The 24291-nt window shown below is 40.2% G+C and overlaps 1 protein-coding gene across 3 annotated transcripts in view; it reads right to left on the bottom strand.

Annotated features, from left to right (window-relative positions):
• Window positions 1-24291, bottom strand: part of ADAMTS9 (ADAM metallopeptidase with thrombospondin type 1 motif 9) — a 194803-nt gene that overhangs the window by 143736 nt on the left and 26776 nt on the right. For 2 of the 3 annotated variants that reach the window (XM_069084173.1, XM_069084175.1), the window contains 8 exons: window positions 14458-14741; window positions 12310-12393; window positions 12093-12208; window positions 11484-11524; window positions 11245-11350; window positions 5630-5776; window positions 4034-4175; window positions 929-1036 (listed from right to left, as the gene is read on the bottom strand). In XM_069084173.1, the coding sequence (XP_068940274.1) occupies window positions 929-1036; window positions 4034-4175; window positions 5630-5776; window positions 11245-11350; window positions 11484-11524; window positions 12093-12208; window positions 12310-12393; window positions 14458-14741 (1028 nt within the window). The remainder of the gene's footprint in view (window positions 1-928; window positions 1037-4033; window positions 4176-5629; window positions 5777-11244; window positions 11351-11483; window positions 11525-12092; window positions 12209-12309; window positions 12394-14457; window positions 14742-24291) is intronic. The other variant, XM_069084174.1, reaches the window with a different exon arrangement.

Below are 24291 nucleotides of genomic sequence, written 5' to 3'. Positions count from 1 at the left end.
GGAAATATATAATGAGGTGGGGCAAGAGGAGAGACAATCCAAGGACAGATACACAACATACTTTGTAACAATTATAGTGCATGATATATAACATATTGCATATGAATTCCCATCACCATGCTTAATCAGATGTTATCAGTGGATGAATAATTCCTGCCTTCCCTTGTGGCTTCATCCCTTAATTGTTTTATATTTATTTTCTATACATTTTTTTTTTTAAGCAATTGGGGTTAAGTAACTTGCTCAAGGTTACACGGACAGGTTTTTCTGGGTGGGTGCTAAGTGTCTGAGCCCAGATTTGATCCCCAGGTCATCCCAACACTGGAGCTGGTGCTCTTACTCACTGTGCTACCTGGCCGCCCCTATTTTCTATACATTTTTATATTTGCATGCAGTGCACCCAAGCTGTCTGTCTGTTCTCCACCCACCCCATCTCCTGTAGAATGTATACTCTGCACGTGTGGGATAGCCTCATTTATGCTTGATTCCTGCATCTGGCACGATGCCTAGCACACAGCAGAACACGATAAACACCCATAGTTTGCTTGAATTTAGGGATATTGATTGATATTTACCGTATTAGAACTTAAAATGAATTAGTATTGTTATGAAATTAATTTTGATGTTGTGGACCCCCAAAAGGGTCTCTGGACCATACTTTGAGACCTATTGATCTACACAAATGGAACCCTCTTCCAACCCTAGTCACTAGTAGAAAGATTTGGATTGTGACAGGTAAAAATATTCTCCTAAAACATCTTTCCTTTAAAAAAAAAACCTGCTCAGTGTTTGGGAGCTCTGTAAAGGCATCTACCATAAAGTCAGATTCCAAACAATGACCCAGAATGTACCCCCATTTCTTCTTGCTTTAAATAATACCAGCCCTTCGAGTTGTAACGGAAAACCAAGGTCCGTGGGGTTCTCCTACCTTCCCAGGTTCACACTCGGTCCCATCAGCCCAGGGGGTATGCTGGGTCCTGCATCCTTTGTGAGCACCATCTATATTAATGCACCAGAGTCGTCTGCATTGCATCTGCTTGAAGTGTGAGAAGAAAGACTTGACAATCTGGAGTAAAGGCTTCTTCACGTGACAGTTGCCTTGTAAGCAACACCCTCTCCAGCCCTGGCTCTGCCCAGTGGCTGAGCCCTGACACTCCCTCCCCACCCCTTCCCATTATTAGTGCATTTCCCTCATCAACAGCAACTACAAGAATAAAAACCTTCGGATTCAATGTGTGTATTATAAACTGGATATCGTACATGTGTCATATATATGCATTATCTGTGTGCATACTATATTCTCTGGTACACAGGCAACTGCCTGAGGGAAGGGACCATTTTGCTTTTATATCTGTAAGACAGTATAGCATCTGGCATACATCAGGCACTTAATAAATGCTTGCTGAATTGAATGGGAAGGAATGGAAACATTGTTGCCACAAAACGATAATGTAGCAAAGGATGAATGCTAGCAAAGAGAGCCATGGGCTCTGGTACAAAGGGATCTAAGATCTCAAGCCAGCTGGCACCTAGTCCAGCCCCTTTATTTTATAGATAAGGAGTGAGATCCAAGGAAGCTCAGGAATTTGTCTAAGGTCACAGGGGTGGCAAGTGTCCAAAGAAGGATCTGAACCCAGCACCTCAAATTCTAGCCAGTTCTTTTTCCACTGTGGGAATGGTTCTTTCTCATAACATGCTTGACACTCCCCACCAATTGTCAGGTTTGGGAGGGAATGGGGCAAGGAAGGCCAGAACAGGGAAGAGCTTAAAGAAAGGGAAGAGAAGTAAACAGGAATGCAGAACAGGAGACAAGATCAGTGAATCCTAACAGTCAGGGGTGGAAAAGTGGAAAACAAGTGTAGGAAGTCACTAGGAAGGCTACCATTCGTGCTCTCAATACTGCCACTACCACCATCACCGCCTATGCCCTCTTACACAACAAACTTACTATCAGCGGAGGTTCCCTGGTCCAATTCCTAACATCTGCCAGTCCACAAAGACACACATGGCATCACAGCTGAAGTAAGCACAGGTGACAGTGGCTCATGGTCTTGGCCCAGGAGATAAAATAGGACTAAAGAATGAAATCATCAGCACTTCTAGAGCAAGGGACCTTAATTGGGTCTATAAGCCTTTGTTTTTAAAAATATGCATATTTTGATAGCTATATTTTAATATAATTTGGTTGTTTTTCAATTCTATATGTTTTATTTTAAAATTATTCTAAAAAGAGTCTCAGGGCAATTACGTGTGCAGTGAATAGAGCACCAGCCCTGGAGTCAGGAGGACCTGAGTTCAAATTTGGCCTCAGACACTTAATACAAAAAACTAGCCATGTGACCTTGGGCAAGTCACTTAACCCCAATTGCTCTGCCTTCCCCCCTCCAAAAAGACAAAAAAAAAAAAGAGTCCCTAATTTTCACCAAAGTGCTAAAGGGGACCAGGACACACAAAAAAGGTTAAGAATCCCTGCTCCTAAGGCTTCTCCAATGGATCAATATAGATGGAGGAACAGATCTTGAAAACTGAGGCCAGTCCCCATCTAACTGCTCCCACCTTCCCCACTCCCCTGCACTACCTTTTTTGCCTTTTTTTTTTTTGGAGAGCAATTGGGGTCAAGTGACTTGCCCAAGGTCACATGGCTGGTTTTTGTGTTAAGTGTCTGAGGCCAGATTTGAACTCAGGTCCTCCTGACTCCAGGGCTGGTGCTCTACTCACTGCACCACCTAGCTGCCCCCATTTTTTTCCCCTCAATGATTTGGATCAGTCTTATCAATTGTAGGCATCTTTAGCTCCCTATTGCCTCAAGGGGAAAAGACAAAGCCCTCAGTTTGGCATTTCTAGCCCTTCTGGGTCTGGCTCCAGTTGACCTGTATACACTTAATTTATCCAGTTTCCCCTACACACACAACCTGTTGGAGCCAAACTGTGCTACAAAGAGTTTCAGAACTCAACACTCCCACTCACCATAGTGCATCATGGACAGCATGCTTTACCAGATTTGCAGATGACCCAGAGCTGGGAGTACCCACTGTCAGTCAACAAATTTGCACCTACCATGTACAAGGCCCTGTTCTACACAATGGGGATACAAAGAAAACCCAAAACCAAAAAAGAATCCCTGCCTCCAGGAGCTAATTGGATGAAAGGAACAGGATCCCGAAAGATCTGGACAGTCTCAACCTCATCTTAGATTAAACAGACCTGTAGCTCAAGGGTCATACAAAATGTCCTTCGAAGGACTTCCATGAACTGGGAGGTGACAACCTCATTATACTCTGCTCTGTTCAGATGAGGTCTGGGTTCATTCGAGATACCACATTTTAGGAAAGATGTTGATAGAATTGAGAACGTCCAGAGAGGACAGTCAGGAGGGTGACTGGCCATGGGTTAAAGTCTATTTGAGAACTGGTCAATGGAATAGGGAACGTTTCATTTAGAGAAAAATCTCAGGGTGGGGCACCATATTGTATTTTTCAGTATGTGAAGGACAGTCTCATGGTAAAAGGATTAGGCTTGTTCTCTGTGGCCCCAGGAAACAGGAGCATGAACAATGGGGAGATGTTGCAGAGTGGTACATTTAAGCTTGGTACCAGGCAAGACTCTCAGAATGTGATCTTTCCCCAAATGGAGTGAACTGAGTTTTTGATTTGTGATGGCGTTGGAATCTGTGCCGCATAATTTTGTACTTAATTATACAAGCTCAGCTAACTTTACCCAATTGTTTTGTCTATGTATTGTGTCCCCTGTCCTATTTGAAGCTCTATGACCGCAGAGAGCAGGTCTTTGAAGGCTTTCATGACCTCCCACAAGAAAGGGAGCATCCCAAAGTGTTAATAACAAAAGTGGCACTCAATCAACTCTGGTGAATAGCTTGGTATCAAATTTTTCTTGAACAAGTCATGAGACATCGAGACACCAGTGTTAACAATGTCAACAAGGCTCTAAAAGGTTTATTGACTGACTCCAATGTTGACAGGGCAAATAAAAAAGGAATTCCTGTTTGGTACCACCTTGCCAAGAGAATACCTACCATGTACGGGCACACCTGAGAACCTGGTCCAAAAATCAGTTCACATTGCTTGTTCACATTGTAAATGAGTCCTGGGAGCTGTGGAGGCAGAGGATAAGTCCTGGACTCCGGTTCATTAAGCAAACACTCTCCATAACCAGTGCTACGAGAAACATAGAAACACGAGCTTGAGAATTCTGGATTAGAGGCGATCTGCAAATAGCTACAAGTGTTGGCTGAATGATGTCACAGAACTACACAGGAGTGTTCACACCATTTATTTATTTTGGCTTCTGGGCCAAATTGGAAGACTTGATGTTTCCCATCCACAAGGTTCCATCTCCTAACTCTTTCCCCCATTGCCTGGAACGCTCTCCGTCCTCACATCTGCCTCCCACAATCCCTAGCTTCCCTCCAAGTTTCAATTCAAGCTTCATCTCCCTCATATACACACACACAAAGGCACACATACACACCTCTATACTGATCTTGGTGTCTAGCTCCTTTCCAACAAAATTACTTTGTTTTATCTATGCATATGATGCTCTCTCCAAAACAAAAATGTATCCCTAACACAGGGGGAGGGAAGATAGTACATACTGAATAAATGCTTATTGAATGAAGTGAGTGAAATAATGAAAGAGGATGGAGAGCTAGTAAATTTGGATGAATTGGTATATTTCTATTTATATCTATATATGCATATACACATACAATGAACACATACATACATATTGAATGTAATACATACATACATATATTATGTACGTATATGTATATATTTATATAACATCTTATATAAAGTTGTATATATGTATATAATGAAATGGCTATTACCTCCCATATCATATATATTTTTTAAGTTTAAGTATAGAAATAGAAACTATACTCATATGAAAAATTTCTAGAGCCAGATTGCACTAACACTAACTAACTAACTAAATTTATCAAAAGCATTTAAGTATCTGTACCCAAAAAAATTCATGCTGGTAAATTTTGATGAATCAGGTTTCTGTCCTGTGCTAGGGCCATGGGGATGTTCATTGTATGACCTTAGGAAAATCACTTAACCTCTGTGCTTCGGGGAGATAACAGCCATAAATCTGGTACAGAGAAAGATTGTGCAATGTAATTGGATCTGAGGGCAGCCTTGCAGGAAGCTTGAAAAGAAAAAAAATGACCCTGAAACCATTTTCACCAGCCCACACCATCTGCATTGAGACATGCTCCCTACAACTTTTCCTATTGGTCCAAATCAGGACCCTAGACCCTAGCAAACATTTGCTCCCATTGGTGAAGTAAAAACAAAAAATTTCCCCTTCAGTCTTCAGTCTCCGCCAAGACATCACCAATAAAGAACTGAAAGGAGAATCAGAGCTCAGCCAATGCCTTTTATCTTCTCCTTTAATCTCTTTTAGGACCCAGTCTGTTATCTTTCAGGTTCTGGACAAGATCTCGGCATGGCTGCCAGAGAAGGCTTTTTCTCCCTCCAAGGGATAGAAATGAAAGAAAAGAATTCAAAATCTGGGATTGTTCCACTTCTGATCTTTCACCATCGCCCAAATGGTGTGTGAACCCTGCTAGTGGGCTGTAGAAATTTTCAGGGTTATCTCTTACTCCAGGAACTCTGTAATGTACTTCCGGCTACATTTGGACCACATCCAGGGGTTGGTGTAGACATTCAACGTTGGCGCCATGACATGCTGTGGACTTTTAACTCCTTCTTCTTTGCATTTGTTGTTGTCATCATGAGGCATGTTAAATCTACCGAGGAAAATAATAAAAAGAAAGTTAACCTTCCAACCTTCGGATCTCCCCAGTTCACATCAATACAATGCTTTAATAAAGTATGTGTCCAACTGAAAAAATAAATGATTCAATAAGCATTACTTGTGAGAATCTGACTCAGCAGAGAAAAAAAAAATTGGAAGGGGAAGTCACAGTCTGGATAATGGGAACCTCCCCACCTCCAAGACAAATTAGTAAATCTTTAAGAGCTGCCAGGGGCATTGAGCATTTAAGTGGCTAGCCCATGGTCATATATCCAGTATGTAGCAGAGGCAAGGCTTAAACGTAGGCCTTCCTAATGCCAAGTCTGACCTCCATTCCCTACGTTATGCTGACTCTCCATCACACATCATTAAAGTGAGACAGCCGAAGAGAGGTATTTTTTTTTGGCACCTCACTCTCTACTCCTGTAATCATGGAACAGCCATCATGGTGCCATGTTAAGCCAAGCACTGGTAAAGCAGAAGTATTCACACTGGTAGTGGCCCTGAACCTTTCAGCAGTTGGGTCTCCAATACTCTGATCACAGCTCCTAATGAGCTTGGGGGCAGATTAGAGAGCCTTGGATATGGCATCCTAAGGGAAGGCAAGTGTTTGCTGTAAGTTTTTCCATCTCTCAGTGGACTGAATCCGAGACTTGAAATAACTTTTCCATCAAGCAACACTATCAGGGGTTTTGTCACTTCCCCCCTTAATCAGCAAGTGGACAAAATAGCTCCAAGCATGGAGATAGATGACCATTATGGTAAGCAAACCTTCATCCCCCTACACAGTCCTTTGAAGAGTCCAATTCAATCCAACATACATTTATTAAGTGTCTATTATATGCTGGGTCTTGGGGAAAACAAGCCAAACTGCCAAGACTTTATTAAGCTCCGGCTGAATGAACTAGACTTTTAAAGTGATTATTATGTCCAAGACACAGTGATATCCAAGCCAATCCAACAAGTCTCTATTAAATATTAAGGAACAACACAATCCAACAAGTAAGCCTTTATTAAACACAGATGAAGACAATTTAATAAGCTTTTGTGAAGCTTCTACTAAGCACAAGGGACCCAAATAAGTATGTATCAAGAACCTACTAAGTTCAAGACATTATACTAGGTGCTGGAACTTAGAAGACAAAATGAAAAACCAGTCCCTGCCCTAAAGAATCTTATCATTCTGAGAGGCAAGGAAGATCAAGAGGCTTAATTAAGAGGGGAATGAAAAAATGATTTGATGTTTCTCAACCTAAAGAAAGGCTCATATAATAACCTCATGACCCACAGACCAATTTCTTGAATCAACTGTCCATTGGATGGGGAGCATAGAGGTTCTGCCACTTTTATTGACCCAGTAAACATAAACTAAGGGCCAACTGTGTACAGATGCCCATTAGGTACTATGAGGATGAAAAAATGAACCAGCTGCCCATGACTGGAGCCAGTGAATTTCTGGATAGAGTAGGGGAGAGAAGCTGCAACCAGATGTAATAAAAGAGAAAGTAGAAATAAAAGAGGGAAACAAAGCTTCTTGTTAATGTAAGTCAGGGAAAGCTTCATGGAAGAGGTGGCATTGGCAATGTTTAAATGTGAAGAATTTTAATAGGCAGAGAATTAAGAACATTCCAGATGAAGGCATAGAAGCAGAGGAACCCAGGGGAGAATCTACTTTGCCTAGAGTGTGGGGTTCATGAAGAGATGAGTACTTGGGAAAAGGCAGGTTTTTAATGCCACATTAAGGAATCTGGACTTGACCTGAAGGTATTTTTGTTCTGTTTTAATGCAAGAGCCTGATCTGATCTGAGCTATGCTTTTGAAGGATTACTCTAGGATCAGTGGGTAGGTTGGACTGGAAGGAGAAAGCTGAGAGGGTGTGAGATGTCTTGGGGCAACAGAAATGATAGAGTGGAGACTCCAGGGCACTAGGTTTGGACTTGGGTCCAAACTTTGCTGTCACATATTAGCTGAGTTACCCTGAGTAAGTCACTTAACCTTTTCTGAACCTCTTTCTCTGTAAATGATGTAGGTTGGAATCAATGACCTCTACAATCCCTGCCAGCACTGTCTATGATCTATGATAGACAAGAAACAGGGCAAATGTAGAATTGACAGTCTTTGGTGATGTGAGGGACACGAGAGGAGGAGGAGACAGAGGAATCCTGTGAAGCTTCAGGGACTCACAGAATGGTGGTGACATTACTGAAAATAGGGTGGTTAGGAGGAGGGAAAAGAGGCCTTCGGGGCAGCTGACACATGGGGCTGTGGACATGTTGGGCTCAGGTCTGTCCCTAATCACAGGACCCAGTGAGTGCATGGTAGGTAAAATAAAGGCAGATTCCTTTGGGGGAACTGACTCCCATGAACTAATTAAGAGAGAATCTAGAGACAAGGAAGTCTGATTGAAGTGTTAGGACCTGCTTCCTGCAAACAAGTGAATGTTGGGAGAGAAACCCATCACTGGAATTCACTGGTCTTATTCACTGGTGTGTGTGTGTGTGTGTGTGTGTGTGTGTGTGTGAGAAAAGATTTCATTGATTTCTCAATGAGATGGAAAAACTGATTTGTCCTGTTTACACTTAGGAGGTATTCTTTTTTTTGTTGTTTTTTATTTTTGAAGAGGGGAGGGGAGGGCAATTGGGGTTAAGTGACTTGCCCAAGGTCACATGGCTAGTTTGTGCGTGTGTGTGTGTGTGTGTGTGTGTGTGTGTGTCAAGTGTCTGAGGCCAGGTCTTCCTGACTCCAGGGCGGGTGCTCTATTCACTGTGCCACCTAGCCGCCCTTAGGAGGTATTCTTTAGGAAAAAAAAGAGCTAAAATTTTATTTAGCAAATAATAAAAGGGAATCTGAAAGCAACAAACACTAAAAAGCTTTGGGCTAACTATAATTCTTGCCCATTTCTTTAATTCTGAGCCTCCCAACTTAGGTGCATATTAAATTCCTAGGGAAACCATAGTCTATCATTTAATGCCTGAGAAGAACAGGGCAACAATGGTATGGGCTGGACCAACCTGGGTTCAAACTGTTCTTTAAATAATTTCTTGCTGTGTTACTGTGAGCAAGTCTTTTACCTTCTCTGGGTTTCAGTGTCCTCTGGGACTAGAAGATGATCTCTAAGCTGACTTTTAATTCTCATTCTATAATTCTATGAAGTCAAGCTAAGCTCTCTGGCACTATCCTTTGAACCTCACCCCTGACCTGATACTGCCCTGCATGGCCTTCACATTACATTCTAACTAAGCGATCATTAGATTATGAGGTGTCCTTAATGGTGAAGATTCAGTTTTCCACATGATCATTCCAGATTCCTGCTCATAGGCAAGTGTTGACATCATACAGGACAAAAATCCAAACCCAACTGGCTGGATTTTGTTTTCGAAAAAATGTTGTGGAGTCAGTTTCTCAGATTCACCCCCACCCCCACCCCAAAGAGACCAAATTAACAAATTATTTTGACGTCTTATAGACAGAGACTGCATCTCCCATCAGATGCCAATGATATGGTATAAATTCTCTTTTGCACAATATAGATAATGCATGTAATACCAAGAGTAGTTATTAAAGCACCCTGGGGGGGGGACCTCAGTGAATATAGTCTGATAATTATGTACACAGAAGGGGGCACTAAGACAACATTTAACTAGTTCCCTGGTAGAGCTGATTGATCAGCCAAAAGGACCATTTTTGTCAAGATTAGTTTGTTTTTCTCTGGAGCCAGATAAATATTTCAGTGTTGTGCAATCTCAGGGCTGGAAGGAAGCTTATTGTAGAGGGCAGCAAATGGAGACTCCCAAGAAAGGAAGTGACTTTACAAATGTCACAAAGCAAGTTAATAGCAAAGGGGAAGCCAGAATCCAGGCCTCTTTATTCTCTGTGATTTAAAAAAAAACTCAAACAAACCAAACAAAAACAGTAATAATAATTTGGATTTTATACCGTTCTTTCTAAGGCTTATAATTTCTATATTTATAATCGAGGTATTATAATTTATAATTTGTTATAATTTAAGTATTCTATTTTTTCCCAAAGGGGGAGGTTCAGATGTGTGATTTCCTATATATGAGAGCTACCTCCTGACAACTGCAATGTAACTTACAACCTGATGGGAACTAAGAGGGTTAAGTGACATACCCAGGGTCACCAAGTCAGTATCTCTACAACATTCCTCTGAGATATTTAGGGCAAAACTTATTCCTATTTTACAGGTGGAAAAACTGAAGAATAAATCCTTGACAAGTCAATGAGCCTAGGAAATACTCAGATCAGAACCCAGTCTTCTGAGTCAAAGGTCAAGACTGTTCAAAGTGTCTCCACTAGTGTCTTCCCCTAGAGAATATAAGCTCCTTGAGGGCAGGAATTTTTTTGTCTTTGTATCTCCAGTACTTGGCACAGAGTAGAGTTTTCATGAATCAATATTTACTGACCAAGTGATTCAGGTACATTCACTGATTTTATAGGACTGACAATGAAACAGATTTCCCTTCTCTTGGCAGCAAGGTGATGGGCTACAAGTGCAGAATGAGGCATAATTGATTAGATTTGTGCTTGTGTGTTTTCATTTTTACTTTTTACCAGGCTTCTTAGTGGTAGGGGAGTTGATAACGAAGTTTGTAAAACATTAATGAGATACTAACTTTTTAAAAGAATATTAAATTACTTAGTTTAACATAAATATGTATTTAATAATTTATAATGATTAATAATTTAATAATCTATAACAATTGATTTCAGGGTGACCCTATTTGGATAATTATGAAATGGTGAATGAAACTTTGGGAAAGTTCATAATTATTCATGTGTTATTATGCTATTTATTGTTTTGTTTTAATATGTCCTTTTATCCTATGTATAGAAGGAGGCCATTTAACATGCCACATGGTAGCAACACTCCATGGTGATACAGACTGGGCTGTGGTGGAGGCAGGAGGAAGGTTCCATTAGGTAAAATGCGGCCTCTCACATCCCTTTGATCTACAGATCTATGACCCTACAAATTCATTTCCAATTAAATGAGAGGGAAAAAGGGCACTAAAGTTTACAAAATGGTGTGATTCAAGCAGGCTGGAACTAAATAAAGCAACATCCATAGACTCATACCTATGGAACCAGAAGGAATCTTGAATACCACCTATTCTGACTCCCTCACTTTACAAAGGAGGAAACTGAGGCCAAGAAAGGTCAAGTGATTTGTCCAACATTACACATTGGATCATTGAGCTACAACTACGAAAGGCCAAGAGGCCATCTTGTCCAACTTCCTCATTTTACAGAGAAGGAAACTGAGGCCTGGGAACTTTAAATGAGAAAACAAAATATTCTTTCCTTATGCCAGCTCCTCAATTCAGCATACTACACAATGCCCAGTAGAATGAGCACCATATACTCTATAGATGGTTCAATTAATGTTGGGTATCAGTGTAGTGGTTACAATCGACTTAAATAGATTGAAAGAAAGCATACACGTGGCCAAGTTCATGTGCTATGGTAAAAGCTGTACTTAATCCATTATCTTCACTAATTGAACAACTTCGATACGGATCACAGATGGTCCCCAGCTCAGCAAGACCTAGAAAAGCAATGAGAAGATTTTTGCTATAGATTTTTACATGACACATGACTTGAAACACTCCCTCCGCCCCCTTTCCCCAAGTGCATGGGAAACTCTTTCATATCTCGAGGGATAAAAACATTAGACTCACCTAAAGTATCACATTTGTCATGAGCTCTGCAAATATCCTGCCTGAAAACAAAAGAGACTTGGTGACTGATATTGGGATTATTTCTTATATTATAATTAATATATTATAATATAACATATTGTATAATAATATAATATTAATATATAATTAATATATTATAACCAATTACAGTACAAGTTTTTAAAAAGGTCTTTAAAGCAACCAAATATATATTTTAAGTAGGGAAGGTGTTAAGAAATTCAATAAGAAATTTTGCAAAAACAATAAAAAAATTTGGGCTCCACCAATCTGGGACTGAAAGGAACATCAGAGCTCATTCATGCTTTGAGCCAGGACTGCCTCAAGCCTCAGGAAGAAGATGGCTATCTTGTTTTTAAATCTTTGCAAGGAAGGAGATTTCGTAATTCTCTGGAGAGCCTGATTTTAGTGCTGAAGTTATCTCGACCCCAAGAGCTTAAGAAAATCGCTTTCTTTTTTTTCCACCCAGTTGTAGAGGTCATTGTTTTCCCTCTGGAGGCATTTGCTACAGTCTCGGGCTCTGTTCTCATACTCCCTTCATGTGGATGAAAAACTAACAAGTAAAAAAAAAAAATAAGGGCATTGACGTACCTTGTGACAAGGACAGCTGTATCATGCTCGATTCCACCAGGATGGTTTTTCGAATGCTGCCATTGGCAAAAGTTTTTTAATGTTGTTTGGGCATTAAAAGATATGGCGGGCCCTTCCTGATCACAGAAACATTGAGAATTCCCCATCAGTTGGTTATAACAACACTCACTGTAACCACACCATTTTGAATACAGATAGGAAAGAAATACTTTATTACCTGCTCATTATGAATCACGACTAAGTTCACAATAACAATATTAATTAAATTTCCAATACTTGGGTCTTTATAGATAGAGGCTACCTGTAACCAAGATAAATTGTTAAAGTTACTTCTGACCTTTTAGCAACCAATGAATAAATTCATCTCTTATCCTATCCAGTAACATTTACCCTCTATGCACTAGCCAGTGGGACACAAAGAGAAAATAATGCCCTCACAGAATTGATGTGCTCCTGGACAGATACAAGATAAGCACCAGTGAGACTGCACATAAGTGTGTGGAGATGGCAATCGCTGTTCCCGGGATAAGGAGCAGGTTTTTCAATTTTTAGCTTCATCTCATCATAAAAATAGTTTAGGCAAAAATGAATTACAAATAATGCAGCAAGTCCCAACCCCAGGGAATTTCTACCTACGCATTTCTCCAGGGAATCAGAAGATTGACATTGTTTTAAATTAAGCATTTCCCCCTCATTTAAAAACTCTTCATTTTTTGTTTTAACTAGAAAATGGTTCAAAAATGTAACCAATTCCAAATCCAGAAAGGACAAAAAAAAAAAGGATTATATGAAAATCTCACTCTCTAATAGGAGGAACCTGATGCCTTAGGATTTCATTCTTTAACACTTATGTGACATAATGTATTTAAAGCATTTTATACAACTTAAAGCATTATATAAATGCTAACTATTACGATTATTGTTACTACTACAATAGGTGCTATGCTGTTGACCTATATGCTTATGGCCAGTCCCCACTTCTCACTGCCTGCCTCCTGAATTCTGGATTTGAAGCTACTGCTTCTATATGCTCAGCTCTAACACCATGAAGCTCCCAAAGAGGAGATGCCATGGGTTGTATTTCCAGCCCATGTCACTCTGTTAGAATCAACGCATGGGCCACTCCCAACTGAGGGAGACACATTCCAAAATGTTCGTTTGGAAGTCAACAGTTTGGAATTTGGGCTTTATTTCCTTTAGTGGTCATGCTATAAATTATATTTAGGTTTGAAGAGAGCTCACAAAAGTCTTGGTAATTTATAATGTATTAAGGATAGTTTTGTAGCAATCTTCATATAGATGGATACTTTCATGGGAAAATGCTTTTAGAATTCCCATTTGGAATACCAGAAACACTTTCCAGAATTGATATAAGCAGATGTTTCCTAGGTGCCGGACACCAGGAGTACCGTGTATGATGTGGACCAGGGACTCTAGCAGGAGAGGGAATAGGGACAGACAGAAGGGCCTCATATAGGGATAAGGGCTACATGCAGGAGTTTGAGGTGAGGGACTTAGGTGGTCAGATTCAAGGGTGAGGGGCATGGAAGGACTTCAGTTAGGGCTCTAACATGGGGAAGGGGAAGAATTAGGTGAGGAATTCAGGTGTTTGGGTTCTAGGGCAAGGAGCCAGGAAAGACAGAGCGTACAAATGAGGAGTGAGGAAAAACAAGTTCTATTCAGTGAAGAGGACACTGGAGGAATAAGAGAACTTACAGAAACAGAGTGGTAGAGTGTGTAATGGGTATGATGGTGTAATGGAATAAGAGTACTAGGTTTGAACTGGATGTTATGGGTTCAAATACTGGTTCTTCCACTTACTACCTGTATCACTTTGGGCAAATAATGTGATATCTCTAGGACTCAGTTTCCTCCTATGTAAGGTGAAGAGATTGGACTAGGTGACTTCTAAAGTCTCTTCAAACTCGAGGGTATAACAACAGGGGTTCCAGATTCCCCCTTCTCCTCTTCTCTTTTCTCCACCCTCCTCAGAATCCCACCACTCCAGAACCCCACCAGACTATGACTGGTGCTGCAGTGAGAAGGAGGGATGGAACTTGTCTCGTTGGGAGGGGAAAGAGGGCATCAAGGAACAGAGAGGGGGGTCAGCAGGAGGGAGGGAGAAAAGAAAAGAAGCCCAGCAGAAGCAAAGGGGAAAGGAGGGCTCCGTCAGTCAGATTTGGCTGGTTGCCTTTTGTATCTGAGAGTAGAGCTGCTAGTAACTCTTGCTCAATGAATAGTGTTAAGTTTCCTCTAGTTACTCTCCTGACTGGGTTAAGCTATGGACACGCCTGCTGAACACAGCTCCAACCCTCCTCCCCAAAGGCCACTGGGTGACTTGAATGACCTCACTTCCCTTACTTACTATTGACATTAAGGTTAAAATGTAGTGCTGCAGGTTTGCTCCGTGATAGGCAACCATTCTGCTATCTGCAACCACCATCACTTCCACAAACCGAGGATACGACAAAAAACGTTTCGTCCTCCTGTGGCTCTTTCTCCCACTCATGCTCTCAGTCTTGTTACCACGGGCAGAAAAAGGCCTTGCTGCCAAGCTGCTTTGTAAAATCTCCACATCGTCTGACAGCGTGCCCCTGGCTTGCCACTTTCTCGTGCGGGTTTTCTTCCTTCTGCTGCCATGTTTATGTTCTGCAAGAAAAGAGATGCTGTAGATAACGTTTCAGCCTATGAAGGACTACAATGGGCACTTCATAAAGATGCTATGTTTTATCTCTTATTTCCTTCCTTAGGGTAGGAACAGGGGACTATGGGTGCACCATGCTACATACACTGGGCTGATTGGATCACTGAAGGGCCAAGAAGGGCAGGGCCATGGGGGCTCTGCTCCAGGATGCGAAATTTAGAAGGCACTGACAGCATCTGCCATCCATCCTACAGCAGCATTAAAAAACCCCACTGAATTTAGCACCTTATTCGCAAAAACAATTAGTTAAAATAGGAAGGTCCTCACCTCTCCTCTACCCTCTGCCTTTATGGCAACCCCTCCTGTACCATGCTGCCCCAGTGCCTTGCAAATGATAGGTGCTTCATAAATACTTGTCAGAAAAAGGTATGGACATTTATTAAGTGCTTACTATGGACCAGAAACACTTTAAAATTATTTTCTCTTTTGACTCTCATAACAATTCCATGGGTTAGGTGCTATTACCACCACTTTGCAGTAAAGGCAATTGAGGCAGATATAAGTTAAATAACATCAAGGCCAGGCTACACAGTGATGTAGCAAGTGTCTAGAGGTGAGGGAAGCGCCACCAGTCCAAAGACTTACAAAATAGAACCCTCCATCATGGCAGTGATTTTTCTTGAAGGAACTCAGTTATAATATCCATCAAATTAATGTTGGTATTTCAGACTAAAATTCTGAAAGGCATTTTTCCATGAAGGCATCCTACCCTTAATATATTATAAATTAATAAGACAAGAGCTATCTTCAAACCTAAATATAATTTATAACATGATTACTGAAGGAAAATGAGATCCAAATTCCAAACTGTTGACTTCCAAACAAACATTTTGGAATCAGGAATACCTAATTAACTGGTAACTTTTAATTAGCTGCAGGGAAGAGCTTACATGAATGCTCACTTAAGTTATTAAAGAATCGAGCTTGAGCTTGAAGGACAAATCGAGTATGAATCTTTTCAGCTAGAAGCTTGAGTGGGCCCGATGATTTCTCCTCTCATTGTTCTCCAACATAGAAAGAGTGAAGGTCAATAACTGGACCACCGAGGCCGGAAGAATAATGAGCAGAATGTTTCAGATGCTCGGTTTTTGATAGCCAATTATGTACGATGTAAAGAGGCCTAAATAAGATGATCGAAAGTAGGCTAATGAACAATACAAAAGAGTTATAGAAAACTGAAAACAATGTCTACTGTTCTAAGAGCAGGACTATGGAGATTTGATGCCTCAGAATTTGTTTAATCAGATTATGACAGTTAGTACTTGAGTGTCAGTAAACTCATAGAGTACTTGGAATAGTGCCATGGGGAGACAGTAGCAGATCAGGTCTGTTTATCTAGAACTTTCCCAGGCCTGGAGTCAGGAAGATGCATCTTCCTGAGTTCAAATCTGGCCTCAGATACTTACTAACTGTGTGACCCTGGGCAAGTCACTTCACCTTATTTGCCTCAGTTTTCTCACCTGTAAAATGAGCTGGAGAAGAAAACGGCAAACCACTCCAATATCTTTGCCAAGAAAACCCCAAATGGGGTCACAAAGGGTTTGAAATGACTGAACAACAACAACAACAAAAAACTCAAATCAACTCTATTTATCTAGAACTCTCCTAGGTCCCAGGTCTAGCAGTTTCCTTTCTATCTACTCTGTATATATCTACATTGTGCTCCCTCACTGGACTGTAAGTTTCTTGAAGGCAGGGTCATGTTTGACTTTCTTTGTATCCTCTGCTACAGATTAAGCACTTAATGAACACCTATTCCTTGACAGACTTCCCTTTAAATTGATAGTGTTCAGGTCATGGGTTGGATGAGATGACCCTAGAGGTCCCTTCCAACTCTGTGACTCTGGAATTTCATTTGGAAGGAAATCTATCAAGATCAGAGGTTCTTAACCTTTTTAATATAATGAACCTCCTTGGAAATATGATGAAGCTATGGACCCTTTTTCTGAACCATGCTTTAGATGGATACAATAATTTACATAAAATTACAAAGGAAAATTGAAATAGCCAAATATCAAAAAGAAAAAGAAAAGCTCATAGACCCCAGGTTATGAACCCCTTTCTCAAGTGTTCAGGACACTGTAAATGTGTTAAGCCTTTTGGACCACTAAGAACAAAGGTAGTTATGTACCTATGAAAGAGAGGGGTCATTGGCCCTAGGAAAACTCTGGATTAATAAGCATGCCAATCTAAAATGAGGCCCATGTATTTGAGTAATAAAACTGAAGAAATGGAGGGAGGAATCATAAAAAGACACTCCAGTCATCAGCAGGCAATAAAGCATGTCACCACACATTACCAAGAAGTCATTTCATTCACGAGTAATCTGTGTCACAAAGACATTTTCTCTTGTGTCTTATGAGGTATGAAAAAGCAGAAATCATCTTAGTTCTCTAATAAAAGCTGGAACAATATTCTCTCACACAGCAGGCTTCAGCCTTTCTTAGTCTGCCCTTTTTTTGGATGAGCCATAATCATATTCATCTACTCTATATCTCAACTAATTACTGATAAACTAATAACACTTTGAGTCAATTCAACATTTATTTGTAAAGCATTTGGTTATGTCCATGTGGGACTACAAAACCTTCTAGGGATTATAAGACAAAAACAAAAACTGGACCCTGCCTTCAAGAAGCTTACATTCTGCAAGGGGCTAAAAGAATGTGAGCTTAGGGGGTGACTAGGTGGCACAGTGAATACAGAATCAACCCTGGAGTCAGGAGGACCTGAGTTCAAATCTGGCCTCAAACACTTAACACAAAAACTAGTCATGTGACCTTGGGCAAGTCACTTAACCCCAACTGCCATCCCCCCCCAAAAAGAATGTGAGCTTAGCTAATACTCACACATATAGGTACACAAATAAAGATAATCACTGGAGATAAGTGAAAATTTGTCAATGTTTAGTATGTCTACAAAATCCACTTGTCAATAAAATGATAAGGACACATAGTAAGAAGAATCCTTAAAAGGTTAAAAGATAAAGGGTCATGTTCTATTAAAATGAAAACTACATCCCTGTGATTGTCCTGGAATGATAGTCTCTCAGGGGATAGTACAATGGCTCCTATGATAGTCTCTTGTATATGTCATTCTGCCCATAGTGTTGCTAGAATAGATTTCACAAGGAAATCTTACTCTCATGTGAAGGTGAGATGAAACTCTGTGTTGTACTTGGTACGGAGTGCTAGGCAAATATACCCAAGGAGCAGTGTCCTAATGGGGCAGAGAAATTGGAATTTTGTCTAAGGTACAGGAAAAGAGGGGGCTTCTTCCAGGGGGAGGGTGCCTGCTTACAGAGTGACTCCTCTCCATCAATCAACAAGTATTTAGGAATCATCAACTATGTTTCAGGCACTGGGGATATAAGCACAAGGAATGAAATAATTCTTATCCTCAAGGCATTTACATTCTAGCCCTCAGTTAGCAATTGCATGATCCCATCACTCTCCTAAAGTTACCTTCCTAAATGGCTCATAGACCAAACTCTGGGGAATACCCCTCTATTTGAAAGTGGTATCGCCCCCTCCCAAACCCCATAGGAAAGAATTCCTAGAACTCTCCATCAAATATAAAAACATAGAAAATTTTTCTTTATCTTTTTGGACTTTAATTTGTGAAACGTATCAAGGGGACAAACTCCAGATAGTTATGAAGCAAAATCAAGATAAGACATGAATTTATTCATTGGTTCATTGGTGGCATAAGAGAACTCTGGGACTGGAATCAGAAGACTCTGAGTTCAAAACTAGCTTCAGACACTTACTAGGTGTGTGACCTTGGACAAGTCATTTAACCTGTTTTTCTCAGCTTCTATAACTGTAAAAATGGGGATAATAATAATATTTACCTCTCAGAATTATATTGAGGATCAAATAAGATAATACTTTTTTTTCTTTGCTTTTCTGGAGCGGGGAAGACAGGGCAATAGGGGTTAAGTGACTTTCCCAAGGTCACATGACTAGTTTTTGTGTTAAGTGTTTGAGGCCAGATTTGAACTCAGGTCCTCCTGACTCCAAAGCCGATGCTCTATTCACCGCGCCACCTAGCCACCCCACTTTAAGATATTCTTAAATTCAAGTTTTTCTTGTGGGAAGAAATATGCTCTTCTTTTACCAATGAAGAAAATGAGGGTGTGGGAAAGAAAATGGCTTGCTGAGGATCACTCAGGAGCCAGCAGAGCAGCCATTAATATTTGGTTCTCCTGATTCACACTCCAAAATACAATTCTGGTAAACTCACATTTAATTTAAATTTCTGTGACTGCTCTAAAAAATTTTTTTCTACTTTACATTCACTTTTTCTTTAGGATACATCATCTGTGTTATTTAATAAAGCAAATGACATTTAAAAAGTTATCTTAATTCACTTTCATTTCCTACTCTATTCATTTTCGTTGCTTGTCCCCATGCCTGGAATGCCCTTCATCCTCCCCTCTGTCTCTTGGAAGTCCCTAGTCTCACTCAACACTTCGCTGAGTTGCAACCTCTAGAAAGAGGGCTTTCTTGACCTGCCCTCTATCATTCATTAGTTCTCTCCCACCCCCAACCCCAAATTAACTTGTATTTGCCTATCTGTGTGCATGCTGTTTCCCCCAATAAAATGTAAGCTCCATGAGGGCAGAGACTGTTCCCATTCTGTGCTGATGTCACCAGTGCCTTTCACAAAATAGGTGATGAATGAATGCTTGTTAAATTGAATTTCTGATAACCAAAACAGGAATGGTCCAAAAAATGTGCATGCCGCACATGCACACTCTCGAACACACACACACACACACACACACACACACGCGCGCGCGCGCACACACACGGTTGCTTCCCAGCCAAAATTCCTAAGCAGTCTTTCTTAATTTCTTGGTGTGAATGTTTTAAGTTGACCCAATTTTGGGGAACAATCCCTGTGGACAACTAGAGAGTCTCTGTCTCTGTCTCTGTCTCTCTCTCTCTGTCTCTCTGTCTCTCTCTCCATATTATTTATATATAGTCATATTATTCTACAGCTGCTTTTCTGATTCTTTGATAACAATCATCTTAGCTAAGGAGATATGAATGCTCCCATTAATAGCTGAGAAGTTAATTATTGTAAACCTTCCTAAGACTGATCAAAATTTAACTGAGTTCCCTTAAGGCAGGGCAGTAAAAATGCCTTGTGACCTGAGAGCCAGGAATCCTTAGTTATTGTAAATTATAGGCCCTCTACCAATCAGAGTGATGAATAGTGTGTCAGAAAAACACATCAGCATTACATGAATTTGTTTTCAAATAAAGGCAAAGTTGGAAAGGGCCTCAGAGAAAAGTTCAAATAGTACCAGAAGGAGGAAGCAACCAGAACGGATACAATATCCCTCCACCCAACACATGCATCAAGTTGTCAAATATCCGTTTCTTGAAGATCCCTGGGAAAGAGGTGTCTGGGGAGGCTCATTCCACTTCAGGGGAGCTTTCCTGACTTAAAGTCTAAATTTGCCTTTGGGGCAGCTAACCCTTGCTCTCTCCATATTCTACCCTTTAGGAATACCCCTTTCGGGTGACGGCCCTTCAGACACTAGAAGACAACAGTTGAGCCCTCCCTACATCTTCTCTTTTCTGGGCTAAATATACCCGGTCCCTTCAAGTGGTCCTTATATGGTATGAACCTGAGCCTGGGCATTCCAGTTTATCAATGCTATTCCTAAAATGTTGCGCCCAAAAGGGAATGAAAGACTATGGATCTATGGATGTGTTTCTGACCTAAGTTAAAGACTGTAAGACTTTCTTCAAGCAGGTTAGGATTCCATAGGCTTTGGGGCTGTCATACTAAGCTGTGGATTCATATTGAGCTTCCAATCCACTAAAACCCTCGGATCTCTTTCAAATTGCTGTCTAGAAAAGCCACCATTCATCTTGTATTTGAGGCATCTCATTGGCACAGTTAATAGAGCCCTGGACTCAGGAAGACCTGAGTACAAAGCGGGCTTCTGATTTATATTTATAGAGTATTATATATTACGATACATGATATTTATACTAAAATTTGTATTTACACAGCTGTTTTGCATTAATATTATGCAAAAATATATTATACTATATATTCATACTACATATTATACTATATATTCATACTATATATTATACTGTTTAATATATTGTATATAAATATATTACATAAATATATCTATATTTGTATATTTTTCCTAGGCAAATCACTTAACCCTTGCCTGCCTCGCTTTCTGAATCTATAAAATGGAGATGATAATAGTACCTAATACTTAATAAATGTGCTTAAATGTGTTTAATATATGCTTGTTTTCTTCCTTCTTCCCTCTTGATTTTTTTTTAACCTGGAATATGACTTTACATTTTGCCCTGTTGAATTTCATTAGATTTGATTGAATGTTCCAGACTGTCAAAGTGTTTCTGTATCCTCATTCTCATTGTCTTATCTATCCCCTCCCAGCTTTGTGCCATGTGCAAACTGTATAAACATGCCATTTATACATATGAGATCTTTCTCCTTTACTCAAAAAGGTGAAGAGAGCAGCTAAGTGTATCCCACTGAACCTCAAAGTAGAGAGAAATGAGAAAGTTTTCCCATAATACTAACCTCTCGCCCTCCAATAACTTGATGGCCATTTTATCTTATAGAGGAAGAAGTTTCAAGTGCCTTCAATTTCAGTCTGATTCAAGAAACACGTCGAAGCATTGATAAGAGGGGATACACTGTGCTCATCGAGAATACTAATACCAATACATTAAAGTTCTATGATTTTGTCTGTGTGGGAACTCCCTCCATAGAGGCAAATTGAAAACTGTTGGTCAGCAACTTAAAAGCAGGTGGTTGCCTCAGTGTCAGAGAGGCTAAGTGATTTATCTGTCCATGGTCATACAGCAAGTTAGTAAAGACTGGAGGTGGGATTTGAACCCATATCTTCCTAACTGCAAATCCATCACTCTACTATATTTGGTGCTGGGGATAGCAAGACAAAATGAAGGTGTTCTAGCCTTCAAGAAGCCTTCATTCTACTAGTTAGGACTGCTTCCTTAGACTACAGCAAAGACTGATCACCAGCAGATGCTTCACAAGGTACCAAAACCCAAATGGTCATTCTCGACCTCTTCCCATAATGAAAAGTACCAAAGGAAAAGCTCTTTGTTCAGAATATATTTAATGATTAATGATTAATTAATATTTCATGACCACCCTTCTTTCCTCCTCCATCTCCAGCTACTCAACACCTTAATTACTGAAAGCCACTTAAACTATTAAAAGGATTAACTGCATGAGCAGGGAAATCTGGCATGGTGGGTAGAAGACAGCCTTGAAGACAGGATGCTCTGGGTTCAAATCTTCTCCTTAAATACATACTGGTTTGGTGACAGTGGGCAAGCCACTTAACCCTTCATCACATCAGACAACTCTGATTTTTGGTATAATTTATATAAGTAGCTCATAAATTTTCCTCTTAGGAATTCCTCACATTGATTAAGTCACAGGTCCTAGCAAAAATCACACACACAGACACACATTTCATTGGCGGGGGCATGAGGTTGAAAATGCCTAAAACCAAGTTTCTTAAAAGTCACAAGCTAACTAATGTACACAGATCCACCCCCACCTCCCATCCACTCAGAGGACATGATGCGTAAATGTCAACATACAATGAAAAGACTGAGGTTCAGAGGATCTACTATAGAAGACACATGTAAGCTACAAAATTAGTTGTTTGGAACTTAGATGAAGCAAACCAAGTGAAATGATAACTTCTTTTTCCTATGTCCAACCAATCCTAAGAAACCCACCAATCCCTTAAGCTCAGATGGCTACTTAATAACACATTTGGAGACGTATTCAACAGTAAAACAACACAGAGAAAGTCTACAGAGAATGTGGGAAGAGGAGGAAGATTCAGCAATCAAGAGTGAAGGGGGGGAACCCTCAAAGTCAACAACAGATTCTTAAGGCAAGTTTGCCAAAGAATGGAAGTAGACCAGAGTGAAACCAGTATTGTTTTCCATGAATCAGCTCTAATGATCAGGTCTTGCAAATGCACTCAGAGGTGAAACCATTACATTTAAAATCCCGTATGTGACCAAATGAAGATAAACTGGGGGAACACCCTGATTATGCCCCAGACTTGGCTGAGAATGTTAGATTAATCTCACTGTTTTCCAAAACAGATATGCATAAGGGGAGCTGATGCAGTACAGTGTAACGGACTGGAGACAGACGGATGGAACTAAAGTCTTAGTTCAAGCCAATGCTCACCCTAGAAACCTAGACAAGTCATTCATCTAAGCAGAGCAATGATTTGGCTAGACTCAGAATCAGGAAGCCTGGAGTTCAGTCCTGCCTCAGACACTGACTAGCTGCATTATCCTGGACAAATTACTTCATCTTTGCCTCAGTTTCTTCATCCATAAAATGAAAATAATAACAGTAGTCTACCTCTCAGGGTTTGTTGTGAGGATAAAAATGAGGTAAAATTTACAATGTGTTTTATAAACCTTAATGTACAACAATTTAGTATGTAATATAGCTAAATATAGCCATTGTTATTATAATTATTATTCTGTTTCTCTGAGCCGCATCTAGAAAATGGGCACAATCCTATTTGTATCACCCACCTCAGAGGGTTGATGTGATAATTAAGTGAGATTAGGTATTATGAAAACACTAAGAGTGAGGTATAGTTATCAATACAAATATATATGAGTAGTGCATTTAGTACATTGGAAAAAGCATTGAATAGTGTCAAAGGAACTGGGTTCAAATCCCATCTCACTTTTTACCTAAATAACTTTGGGTGAATCCTTTAACTCTCAGTTAGAGGACTCAGTTTCATTTATTAAATGAGGAAGATGGAACAGATGACCTGAGGTCCCTTCCAGATCTCATTTATGATAGGTCCATGGCATCATAAAGTTGTCATAGCTTAAATTTGGGGGCTACCATCTATGTAGAGATCTAGAAATGTGGGTTTGTAAAGCCAAGTACAAGCAGCTTTCCAGAGGACTGGTGCTGTGAACAGCTTCAAGGTTCTGCTTATATAGTATAGTGAACTCTCTATTTATTCAGCAGTAAATTAAGGCAAAACATTCACAGAAATCAAAGTACAATGTCAGGAATATCTTTGTCTTGGAGAGTTTGAGAGGGTCACCAAAAGGTCCATTTACTTGAGGTTCACACAGATGAGTAATTGCCTCTCCCCACTCCAGGACATCCTCTATCAGGGATGGCTAGGTGGTGCAGTGAATAGAGCACCTGTCCTGGAGTCAGGAGGACCTGGGTTTGGATCTGGCATCATACACTTAACACACGAAAAAAAAAAACTAGCCATGTAACCTTGGGAAAATAATTTAACCCCAATTGCCCCCCAAAAAAAAAAAAAAAAAAAAAAAAAGACACCCTCTACCCAGATGTCCCAGGGATTGTTCTAAAGCAAAAACCTAACCGCATCACTCCCCTCCTCAGCAGACTCCAGCTGCTGCTTATTACCTCTAAGATCAAATA

Source organism: Petaurus breviceps, unplaced genomic scaffold (genome assembly GCF_028583685.1).
Source record: "Petaurus breviceps papuanus isolate PSGF00001 unplaced genomic scaffold, PetGlider_PUasm1.0 174, whole genome shotgun sequence".
Lineage (NCBI taxonomy): Eukaryota > Metazoa > Chordata > Mammalia > Diprotodontia > Petauridae > Petaurus > Petaurus breviceps.
Note: the sequence above shows the minus strand (reverse complement) of the source record. Positions and strands in the feature narration are given on the sequence as shown.